The 12,500-nt window shown below is 42.1% G+C and overlaps 2 protein-coding genes across 5 annotated transcripts in view; both read right to left on the reverse strand.

Moving 5' to 3' along the window:
• LOC113823155 (cytochrome P450 4C1) overlaps positions 1-1,022 on the reverse strand; it is a 5,361-nt gene extending 4,339 nt beyond the window's left edge. Inside the window, exons 1-5 of the mRNA XM_027375771.2 lie at positions 850-1,022; positions 632-710; positions 428-531; positions 254-344; positions 1-91 (exon numbers count right to left, since the gene is read on the reverse strand). The exon at positions 1-91 is cut by the window's left edge and continues 95 nt beyond it. Coding sequence (XP_027231572.2) covers positions 1-91; positions 254-344; positions 428-531; positions 632-710; positions 850-963 — 479 coding nt within the window. The 5' untranslated portion in view covers positions 964-1,022. The remainder of the gene's footprint in view (positions 92-253; positions 345-427; positions 532-631; positions 711-849) is intronic.
• A 3,831-nt stretch (positions 1,023-4,853) lies between these two features.
• The window catches only part of LOC113810566 (cytochrome P450 4C1), a 13,306-nt gene continuing 5,659 nt past the window's right edge, over positions 4,854-12,500 (reverse strand). For 3 of the 4 annotated variants that reach the window (XM_027362191.2, XM_027362205.2, XM_027362200.2), the window contains 8 exons: positions 10,336-10,426; positions 9,386-9,571; positions 8,696-8,765; positions 7,817-8,016; positions 7,145-7,323; positions 6,810-6,978; positions 6,155-6,334; positions 4,854-5,361 (listed from right to left, as the gene is read on the reverse strand). In XM_027362191.2, coding sequence (XP_027217992.2) covers positions 5,156-5,361; positions 6,155-6,334; positions 6,810-6,978; positions 7,145-7,323; positions 7,817-8,016; positions 8,696-8,765; positions 9,386-9,571; positions 10,336-10,426 — 1,281 coding nt within the window. In that variant the 3' untranslated portion in view covers positions 4,854-5,155. Of the gene's footprint in view, positions 5,362-6,154; positions 6,404-6,809; positions 6,979-7,144; positions 7,324-7,816; positions 8,017-8,695; positions 8,766-9,385; positions 9,572-10,335; positions 10,427-12,500 lie in introns of those variants that run through there. The other variant, XM_027362213.2, reaches the window with a different exon arrangement.

Here is a 12,500-nt window from a genome sequence, read left to right on the forward strand (position 1 = left end):
CTCTGGCCGTTAAAGACGTCCAGGAAGTCCTCCAGGATCTTGAAGTGGAAGGCGGGGGTCAGCAGCTTCCTTCGGGAGTGCCACTTGCTTCCTGGAGGAGGAAGAGCAATGTACAATATTCTCTTTGCCTTTGTTCTTCTCTTATGCGTCTCGCATTTTCCCATCGAAATAGTTCCACGAGGATGATGTGGACACATGAATAAGAAGAGAGGTTAGAAGTGGGAGAAGGACAATGAGACGAGGCTAATCATACCTGTGGTTGTCAGAAGGCCGTCGCCAAGCCAGTCTTTGAGAAAATTGTAATTATTGCCTTTATTGATGTGCTTCTGACTTGTAAGAATAACCTGAAATAAAAGCAATGCTCTTCTTAGATAAACGTAATTCGATCAGAAAGCATTATATGGGATGGCTGATAACTGGCACTCACTTCTGCCCCTCTGGCGCTGCAGATCATGCACGTCGGGAGAAAGCCAATCCAGAATTTGACGACCTCCCCGAGGGTGCTGGTCTTGATGAGCCATTGGATGCGGTCTGTAAAAGGGTATTTTTTATATGATGTAAATCATTTGAGTTCGTCGTTCATAGCGATATGTACTAGAATTTCAGATTAAAAACGAAGCAAAAATCTTACCCTCTGGAACGCCACTGATACGGCGAGAACCGAAGAGGAAATGGGTTTCGGGACCAGGGATCTTGGCGAGGAGCCACGACTGGGAGGGAGAGAAACACATTATACTTGTAAAGACACATCCACAGAGAGAGAGAGAGAGCTCTTTCCGTCGCTTCTTTTATACATGTCTGCCTCATCTCATCGCTCTATATTCCAGAAACGCCACTCGACTGACTTGCCTTCCGTTGCCTCTGTAAGAGCCAGGCCAGGCCGAGGGCCAGCGCCACGGTGAGGGTAAAGTACGTGAAGGCACTCGAGCCCCAGACAAGGGCGTCGTTCTTGGGCCACAACATTGCAGCAGTAACTCCCTTACTAGCACTGGAAGGAAAGACCTTACACTCTCTTGTTTTCGCTTTTAAAAGCATTTCTTATCGAAATGTTGATATAAACCTTATCTCGTTGCCTGACGCACGTGTGATCACCGTGTTTCTGACTGAGAGTAACGACTTGAGGCTAGATATTGTTATGAAATATTCTTTTGATATGATACGATGGTTCTGCGCAGTACAATTTCTCAGTACATGCAAAAGACTCCGGGCTTATCTATTTAGTCATTTAGTAATATATCGATCTGTAGATTTTGGAAAATCTGCTCATCGCGTGTCGTTGCAGCCCCATCCCTTCTAGCCATAGAATATAACCGAGGCAGTTATGACCATCCCGATAAGACTGATTTGCAAACTCATCATGATTTGCATCGTCTATAAGATGTTTTTGTTTTTATCAACAAAGTAGCCGCATTATCGATGCTTCTGTTGCCAACGTCATTTTTTTCTTCTTCTTTCTTTAGGGAGAGAGAAGAATCCGCGCATCAGATATATGGACAGACAAGCACATTCAAACACACACATACACAGATACCCCCCACAAACACACACAATAAGAGAGAGAGAGAGAGAGAGACAGAGGCAAGACTCTTATCAGGGAAAGTGACAGGTACGAAATGTTACGAGGAAGACAGACGAATCCGGTCCACATCTTGAGATGAGATAAGAACACGCAAACAGTTGTTGGGTCTATTTTTCTTGTTTACTTGTTTTCTTTTTTGATATGTTACAGACCGAAAACATGAAGGTGAAAAGGTAACTGATTTTACTTTGGCATTTTAAGCTAGCTGTATTTTTCGACCTTGAAGGAGTTTCGCTTGGTACCCCCCCCCCCCCTTTGATTATCTCTTCAGTGTGAATATTGGGCTTGCAAAACAGGGAGTGAGACTTTTTTTTTTTTTGTAATTATGAGTATATTTGTAAGATTTTTTCCCATTTAGCATTTCTTCGGATTTTGTTAGATCCTCTAAAGTACCGGTGACAAAGCTGAAACTATACAGGTCTGTGTTTGTACTCTACACAAATATGCAGATACTTTTTGTGTTTTCATATTTGTCCTCACTTTTTCAGCAAACTGAACCAACGTCGTTTGCAGGTTTATTTGATGTGATTAGATAGCCTTTGTATTGCATATCTTTATTGATCTTCTGCATACAAACACAGCGCCAAAATAAGAAATAAGCCATAGTATCTGAAACTTTGAGCTCAAGAAAAAAAGAAGAGATTGAAATTTTGGTTCAAAAATCGATGCAAAATATAAATAAAGATCAGAAGATCCTCTACATTTGCAAATCTGTAAAATGAGTAGTTATAAATTGCCTAGAATCACTGATGTTTTTCATTATTTTATAAATGATAAAAGAATTAACAAATAGTGTTAGAATTCGAATCTTGTAACGAAGTATGCGTGACGGAATAAGTCTTATTGGAATCATCCACAGAACTGGCGTGGTGAGATAATGCGTTGAACCTAGTAATATCTATTTCTATTGAAGTCTTTCATGTCTACCTCTTTAGGCCACATTTTGTTTTCACTTGATTGAAATAACACAGAAAATGTGATGCTGGTAATTGTTTTCCATCACAGGATACGATAAGCGATATGCATTCAGTGTTATATGCTTTCCTGTTTACCTCTGAAAGCGCTGATAGACAGAGAGCTTCAAGATATGGGAATATGAAATATGTAGTATTTTATTGATTTATTGCATCAATAAACTTTCTTAAAATCTGGAAATGAATTTTCCACTGAACTTATGTTCGTACCTGTGAACCAGTGAGCGTGTTTGAGGAATTTCATTCTCATTACCATATTTCGTCTTTTGTGATGTGTGTTTATCATAAAGTTACATTGTTCAATAGGCCTATATATTTCTACGAATATATACACAGCATAGCCGGCGCCCCCCCCCCCCCCTTATGGAGGCAGACCAGTGTTTTATTTCGAACGATTTTCGTCCCTATGGCTCAAGCTTCAATCCACGCCCCCTTGGGAACCGAGGACTCTTTACAGTGCACCGAATTCTTTTAGTACACCCATAGAAATCCAATTACTTGGAATGCCTGAGGACCGAAATCTTCGGCATCTTGATTCGTAACACCCCTATTGCGCCCCCCCCCCCCCCCCCCCCGCCCTTTTCACAACTTCCTGGATCCGCCCCTATTCAGGGTCGTAAAACAGTTGACAGTTTTTCATTACCAAAATTGGCAAAATTTTTCATAGGCAAATCTAAGGTCTTAGATCCTTAGATTCAATTCCCCTGACTTAGCTATCACAGTTTAAATCACGAGAACAAAGTGAGAGCGAAAGACAGAGAGAGAGAGCTAGATTGTGTGTTAATTATTTGCTTCAGGAACCCAACTAGATTGGTCGTTTCCTGTGATGATCGCACCTCAGATGATTGAATGGGATTAAGATAATTTCTCCCGGTAAACAATCAAATTAAAACTACCATGAACTCCTCGGATATTATAAGTAACTTTAATCAAAATTTTACTTCATGAGTGGTTCCTACTGTGTTCATGTGATGGAACAGAACTGTTATATTAGCGGTAACATTTTTTTTTAACAAAAATAGCTCGTTATATTATGTAAACGGATTTCAAAGAGTTCAGCCTTATTTGAAAGGAAATATGAACTGACTTTTACACCATTAAACTTGCACTATGTCAGGAGAAGAAAAGCTCAACTTCTGATTCAGCATCTAATAATAATATCACACACTGAATTAAGTATAAATCATATGAATGTATACATTGCATTTCCAGGAGATCTGAACCCCTCTCGTTCCTAATCGCAAGCTGTCTCCAGCAGCCGCCCTTCTGGGAGGCCAAATCCATCTTCACATGATACCGAGGAAAACGGGTGCCATCGCGAACACAACCTCCCCCGCCCCTTTGGCTCAGGGAGTTCCAGGGAAGTCCAAGGGCCGAGGGGGCGCTGCTCACGGTGACGCCGGCAGGTGTTCTCTCTCTGTGTCCTGAGGAGTCGTGCCCTTCTTTGCCGCGGCTCCGAAGGTGTTCGTTTCCGGTCGTGACCCGAAGGACAAGCTGGACCTGAGAATCTTAGAAGCAACGCAGAGCCCATGTGGAAGCCCCGTGGCCTGGCTCTAAGCTAATGGCTCACATATGCTTATATGCATGACACAGTGTATGTATGCATGTGTGTCTGTATCCGTTTGTGTATGTGTCTATGCGTTTGTGTATGTGTCTGTATGCGTTTGTGTATGTGTCTGTATACATGTATGTATTTGTGTGTTTGGGCGCACGCATGTGTGCGTTTGTGTGTGTGTGTGTTCGTGTGTATGCAACATTATCATCAATGATGATAATAATGAAAATGGATATCATGATACTGTAGATTATGATGATGATGGTGATGGTTATGATGATGATGATCTAGAGATGAATGAGCTATGAATCAAGATTCAAAATAAGAAGAATAAAGAGAAAGAATACCGTTAAAGATTTCAGGGTTTTCAGGGACCATTTGGGAAATTAATCGCTGTGATAAAATATTTCCTGCATGATAATCTTGGTTTCTCCTTATACTATCTGAATAACTGCATAATAATTTATCAAGAAAGTAAATGCAAAATGAATGGTCCAACTGCATCCACAAGGATTGAAGAATCATAAAAAGAATACATTTGTTTCCGTTAACCCTAGGTCTCGATTGTGTGTTTAAAAAATGCATTGGAAACTTTATCATCAGGTTCTTACTCAAATGAATCTTTGGAGTAGTATTGTTGAGTCTCAGATTAAATTATTCATTTAATATTTCAGGGAAATTGTTTCCGTAGAAAGGGATATCATTCTGACAGATGATCCGCACCCAAGAGCAAGAGAAACAAAGGATGGTTTGGGTCTTTATTTATCAGCGCAAAGACAGAGACTATTAATCTTGAATGACAGCAGCTTCGAAACAATTACAGGGCTGTGGATCTGGGTGTCTGAGCTGCAACTCAAAACTCGGCTGTTTTCAACTCTGTTTAACCAAGGTGTGAACTGAAGAGATTAGCCGAACGGGCCTAAAATTGACACTGCACAGAAGACCGTTTTGGACCAAAACACAAGGAGCCACAGTGCACGTGAAAATACGCAATCTTGAGCTATCGATAGCAAAATGAGTGTGATGTCGCTGGAAGAAGTAGCAGTCTCAGCATCGCTCCTGGGACTTGAGCATCGCGGGAGCAGTCTCAGCATCGCGCCGGGGGACCAGCTTCACCCTAATGCCCTCGAAGGGCCGGAGAATGATTTCGCCAACAAGTTCCAGGTCATTCCTCGGAGTGACACTCTCCACGCGGAACTTTCTCAGGACGTGGCTGATCATGACCTTCTCTTCCATGAGGGCGAACTTTTGGCCTGGAAGGAAGGCGAGGAACTTGAACAGAGTGAAATGATTCTAGCTCGATGTTTCAGATTGATTTGGAAGTACAAGTGGAATGAGATTTCTGTGATAATCTGAAATCATTAGTTAAGTTAGGATAATATCAATAGCATAGTAATCCCTCTCTGAGCGTTCATGGGCACAAGGTCCGTCCACGTGTACAACCTTGGCATCTTCTCACATGCCTTGCTTTTTTTTGAGAATTGCCTATATTTGTTTAATTCTCCTTCGATAATATAAGTGTATCGTGACTCAAAAATGTAGTAAAACTGCGTTATTTGTTCAAGGCAGATACACTACATTAACATATATCCTTTTTGACAGTATAACAACAGTGAACAACGAAATGGAAATTGAAAGTGACGACGACAGCGATGATGATGGCGATGAAAATTAGTCTATTCAAGAGAAAATCATGGTGTTCGAGGTCCTTCAGTTCTAGTGACACACGTATATATATTTTCTTACTCTTTTCTAAATGAAAACATGTGGCATATCGTTTATAACAATGGTATATTACAAGCGGTTATACTGATAAAGGTGATCGAGAAGAAAAGTAGAATATATCTGTGGTCCTGAATCCAATGGACTCACAAATACATGTATGTATATATATGTATATATATACATACATACATACATACATACATACATACATACATATATATATATATATATATATATATATATATATATATATATATATATATATATATATATATATCCCACCACTGACCTATCCTTCCCGCTCCCAGGTCCCTCGCTCACCGATGCAGTTCCTGGGGCCGGCGCTGAAGGGGACGTAGGCGTACGGGTGCCGCGTCTTGCAGTTCTCGGGCAGGAAGCGGTCCGGGTCGAACACCTCCGGGTTCGGGAACTGCTCGGGGTCGCGGTGGAGGCGGTACACGTAGATCATGGCTGTCACGCCGGCCGGGATGTGGTACTTGCCTGGGTGGGGGTGGGGGGGACGTTACCTCCGTGCGGGGATGTAGTGATACAGAGCAAGAGATGTTGCTTCTGTGGGAAACATACTTCAGAGTGACAAATATTGCAATGTCGCAAGAAATATTCCTTATTTGAGGTTTATTAGTAATTCACTGTCTGGAGGAGGTTGGGAAGATAATTAAGGCTTTGGGATGCAGAAAGTGTTACCTCAGTATAGGAATTAGTACTTTACTGCTCGAAATGGGAAATATCGGGCTACTTTAGTACAGGAAATATATTTTCAGAAAGGGAATTATCACTCAAACGCTGGAATATTTCTCCGGAGCGAAAAATGTTCATAATGACCGTGGCAGTAGTAAGAACGCATATTGTTACGATGCTATTATTATTGCTACTGTTTATGATATTAACGTTAATGCTAATGATGAGAAAACGGCAACAATAACACTGAAAATTGTCCCCTTCACAGATAACATACCAACAGTTATATCTTCTTTTAATTCCCTGCCAATGATTGGCACCGACGGGTAGATTCTCAGTGCCTCTTTGATGCAGTTCTCTGTGTACTTCATCTCCCGCAGATCAGACATAGTTATCGGACGGTCGCTGTCTCCAAATATGCCGTCCAGTTCCTCTTGCAGTCGATCCTGCGAGGAGAGACCCACAAGGAAAGGGTGAGAATCTAATGCATGTTTACTTGATCATCCTCTCCTAAACCTGCACTGACTTTGGTCTGTATTAACAGGAGAGGCATCGCAGTACGACCGTTGCTTCATGGCCAATTGCACGTAAATTTTGGTTCGTGTATTGTACCTGTATCTCCGGGTTGTGTCCGAGGAGGTAGAGAGCCCAGTTGACGGCGGCGGTGGTGGTGTCGTGGCCCTCGAACATGAAGGTGTCCACCTCCTCGCGGATGTCCTCGTCGGAGAGCTTGGCGCCGTCCTCCGAGTACTCCAGCAGGAGGTCCAGGAACGCCAGGCGGGTTTTCCTCCCTGGAGGGGAAAGCTCGGTGAGTTACTGCACTGGAAATGTTTATTTCTCTCTCTCTCTGTCTGTCTGTCTGTCTCTCTCTCTCTCTCTCTCTCTCTCTCTCTCTCTCTCTCTCTCTCTCTCTCTCTCTCTCTCTCTCTCTCTCTCTCTCTCTCTCTTCCTCTGCCTCTCTCTCTCTCTCTCTCTCTCTCTCTCTCTCTCTCTCTCTCTCTCTCTCTCTCTCTCTCTCTCTCTCTCTCTCTCTCTCTCTCGTTTATTATCATCGTTTATGCTGAGTTCATTCATTTTACAACCTCCCAGACGATCAATCCAGTTCAATAATGGGTAACTGGAAGTGAAGTATCTTGATTAGTACATAACTGTTTTTTTTTTTTTTTTTTTTTTTTTTTTAATAAGATATTTCTTAACCTGAAGCTTTCTCAAGTTTGTAGCTGCATCAATAACTTATATCAACTCTACATCACTGCATTTCCATCGCCTCTGACCGGCACTGACCCAGATCGTCGGCGCCGGCCTCCGCGTGGCGCCCCCGGCCGTCGCGCAGGGCCTGGCGCCTCCGGGAGATGTTCTCCTGCGAGAACCCGTGCAGCGTCCTGAGGCAGGCGTCGTGCTCCTTGGCGTATCCCAGCGCCTTGAAGAGCACGTTGGGCTGAAGCCAAGGCCGGGACATCCGCATCTGGATGATGTGGACTATCCTGAAAGAGAAGTTTCGGCTGATTGATTCTCTCTCTCTCTCTCTCTCTCTCTCTCTCTCTCTCTCTCTCTCTCTCTCTCTCTCTCTCTCTCTCTCTCTCTCTCTCTCTCTCTCTCTCTCTCTCTTTCTCTCCCTCTCTCTCTCTCTCTCTCTCATTGTGTATATGATGAACAGCTGTGTAATATATCAGCCACCTGAGATGTCTAAATTGCTATTGAATTGACATCTAATAAGCTAAGGAAATCGCTATTATCAGTCCAGTGGTAAAGTCATTACGGAGCTAAACATCTTGTATCGATTAACTTCACAGTCCAATTCACTTTCACTAGATAAATCATATCCAGACTCCCAATGACGACCAGAGGAGACGCCGTCAAACGGTTCCTTGGAACAAATATGACAAGGACACGAGTAAGAGCGAACTGTACTTGAACGAAGGAACAACACGGAGACCCCCCTCCCCCTTTTCCCTTTTTTTTTTTTTTTTTTGGATTGTGGAACAAGCATCCGCTCTCATCCTGGATCCTTCCTTTGACGTATTTAAGCACATGACCTCGTAATAAAGATGACTGCGACGCGAGTGAGAGCGAAATGCCAACGAAAGACCAAAGCCGAGACTTCCCTTTCCCCGCTTCTTGTATTGCGGAAGTATCATCCGCTCTCAGACTGGATTCCCTCACCTGTAGATAGCCTTGACGTACTCCGATTCGCTGTTGTCCTGCGCGTTGACCGTGTTCCCCATCGCGGTTTCTGGGGAGGGAACAGGGACTTTTATCTGGCTGTTTCATCCGTATGAGTATGAATATTATCACTATCATCGTTGTTGCTAATAGTAGTAGGTAGCAGGTAGAAGTAGGGATAGTTCTTGTAGTGCTATTATCATATTATTATCAGATATCATTTATACATCATCATCATTAGCATTAGTATTCGTATTATCATTGTGATTGCCCTACATTATCACCATCATTATTGTGAATATCATTAGCACCAACCCTCTCTAGTGCAAAGAGAGATAATCTGTTGTGGACGTTTGTTGAGAATCATGGGGCGGTTTTTCTGTTTAGATTTTGAATTTTTTAATCTTCCTTGTCTTTTTATTCATTCCTTTCGGCTTCTTTCTTCTCTCTCTCTCTCTGTCTCTCTCTCTGTCTCTCTCTCTCTCTGTCTCTCTCTCTCTCTCTCTCTATCTATCTATCTATCTATCTATCTATCTCTCTCTCTCTCTCTCTCTTTCGCATACATACATATACACATTTAAATACACACACACAAACAAAAAAACATACACATACATATACATATGCGCTCACATACACATGTTGTACACACGCGTTTAAACTCCGGCTGCGCCACCAGGCACTGCCTACCGCAGATGATGTCGAGAGCGCAGAGGGTGACGTAAGGGAAGATGTCGAAGGGCTTCCCGTCGGCCTTTCCGCTCAGCCGCTGGGCCATCCGGGCGCTCTGGCGGTTGAAGACGTCCAGGAAGTCCTCCAGGATCTTGAAGTGGAAGGCGGGCGTCAAGAGCTTCCTGCGGGAGTGCCACTTGGTGCCTGCGGGGAAAAAGAGAGAAAATGAAGGAAAACGAAGGCGGGAAGAATGTAGGAAAACAGAGAAGAGAAGAATGAAGGAAAATGGAGGCGAGCGAGGAAAATCAACGAAAACGGAGGCAGAAAAAAACGACAAAACAGGCGATAAAAAAATCAAGGGAGCCGGAGGCAAAGAGAATGAAGGAAAACGGAGAAGAGAAAAAATAAAGGAAATGGGACAGAAAAAAAGGAGGGAAAACGCAGGCGAGAAAAATTAAGGAGAAAGGAATCGAGGAGAATGAAGGAAAATTGATGCGAGGAAAACGAAAGGAAAACGGAAGCGAGGAAACAAGGAAAACGGAGGTGAGTTTCTTCCAGTTCTGCTGTTCTTGGCTGCTCTTGTAGCGATCATCAGCGATGTGGTTATCGGCATTCTCGGCGTCGATGTTACTCGTATCACTTTTAGAATTGCTAGCCTTAACAGTACTGTTATTATTGTTGTTATTATCATTATCATTATCATCACTGTTTTATTATCATTACTAATAATTTTTGTATTATTAGTAGCATCATTATTATTATTGTAATGAGTTTAAAAACTTAATTTCTTCCTTTCCCTGTTCTCTAAATGTCTTATTTTCTCCAAAGAATGTTGCGAAATCAGCAAAATCGAATCCACGTTGGACAAGCGAAGCCTAATCAAATCTAATCAATTAGAAAAATGGTTCAACACGCGAAATCTCACACAAAACCAAGCACAGTGCGTTCCCTGGGCCAGCGGTACCGACCTGTGGAGGTGAGGAGTCCGGTGCCCAGCCAAGGGTACAGGAAGGTGTAGTCCCGGCTCTTGTCGATGTGCTTTTGGCTGCTCAGAATCACCTGAAGGGAAAGAAGAGTCACTTACTCTTTTTTTCATATTCTCATCATCATGCATACTATATATGTGTATGTGTGTGTGTGCCTGAGTGTGTGTGTGTTTATTTATATATCTAATCATATATACATTATGCATTATTTATGTATATACCTGTACATATATAAATGCATATATAGATAGATAGATAGATAGATAGATAGATAGATATAAATATAGATAGATAGATAGATAGATAGATATAGATATAGATATAGATAGATATAAATATAAATATATATACATATATAAATATATAAATATATATATATACATATATATATATATGTGTGTGTGTGTGTGTGTGTGTGTGTGTGTGTGTGTGTGTGTGTGTGTGTGTGTGTGTGTGTGTGTGTATGTATAAAACAAGTATTAGATTCTCTGGCGTATCTGACATCACGTCTATGCTCATCATTCTTTCTTCAAAAGTTCTGCCGGTTTCGCCTATGTAAAATTTCGGGCAATCCTTGCAAGGAATCGTGTAAATACCTGAAGAGGTATCAAGAGCACCGCTAGTTATATTATTCCTAATCAAAGTATTGCACACCGTGTTCGGGTAAGTAAAAGCAATGTCAATGCCAGCTCCTCCTCAAGCTCCTCACGACAGGTTTGATCGATCTGCCTTAGCCACGACTTCTTAGGTCGGCCCACAGGCCTCCTCCACCCAGGGTTGTCTCTTACAGAGACAACCTGATGAGCAGGAAAAGCCTGTGGAAAGCGAGCCAAGTGGCCATATAGCCTGAGTTGGCGATTCCCAATTGTGCAGGCAACAGGTTCAGTGCCAGTCTCACGGTGCAGCCGTTGGTTAGACACATGGTCCCGCCAACAGTAACCCATAATCCGGCGCAAGGACCTATTACAAAAGGCTTCAAGTAGAGCCTCCAAGACACAGGATAATATCCAGGTTTTATTACTGTATAGTAAAACTGGCATTGTCAAGGCCCTGAAAACCCGTAGCTGGATCCTTCTGCACAGATACTGGCATCTCCAAATACTCTTGTCGAGAGAGTTCATGACACCTGCTGCCAGGCAAATCTGTCTGCTTACCTCTTGGTCTGACAGCCCAGAATTATGAACTACACTACCAAGGTATGTAAAGCTCTCTGTGGCTTCAATGTCCTCGCCACAAGCACGTACCGACCGACCAGGTTCTAGCAAGTCCCCAAACTCTTGGATCTTGGTCTGGGCCCAGGAGACCTCTCCAAAGACTCAGATAGATTCAGCAAAGTCAAGGCCAGTAGCCTTGATATTGCCCAGAGTTGCTCCACAGTGACTTTGAACAGTAGCTCTGTCCAGTATCCAGTCCCTGCAAGTGTTGAAAAGTGTTGGTGCAAGAACACAGCCTTGCCTCACTTCTGAACTAACAGGAAAGAAGCTCGACAGGCACTTCCAGTACCAGTATACAGACGCTATTAGTTAATAATCCTTGTTGGATTTCCTCTCAGTCTCAGGATCTCCCAGAGTGATTTCCGATGCACCGTATCAAACACCTTCTTGAGGTCGAACCGAACTCACGGCGGCACTCTACACTGACTCGAAGCGCAAGGATACGGTCTATTGTGGACTTACCAGGAGTGAATCCAGATTGCTCGGGCCTCTGGTGCCTCAGTAGGTGGTCTCTGTTACGTTTCAGACGGATGTGAGCGAGAATCTTGCCTGGTGTGGTATATAGATAGAGAGAGAGACGCACACACACACGCACACCCACACACACATGCATACACACACACATGCATACACACACACACACACACACACACACACACACACACACATACATACATACATATATATATATATATATATATATATATATATATATATATATATATATATATATATACATATATATATATATATATATATATATATATATATATATATATATATATATATATATGCATATATACATATACATATATATATATATTTATATATATATATATATATATATATATATATATATATATATATATATATATATATATATATATACACACATATATATATATATATATATATATATATATATATATATAT

This window comes from Penaeus vannamei, chromosome 10 (genome assembly GCF_042767895.1).
Source record: "Penaeus vannamei isolate JL-2024 chromosome 10, ASM4276789v1, whole genome shotgun sequence".
Lineage (NCBI taxonomy): Eukaryota > Metazoa > Arthropoda > Malacostraca > Decapoda > Penaeidae > Penaeus > Penaeus vannamei.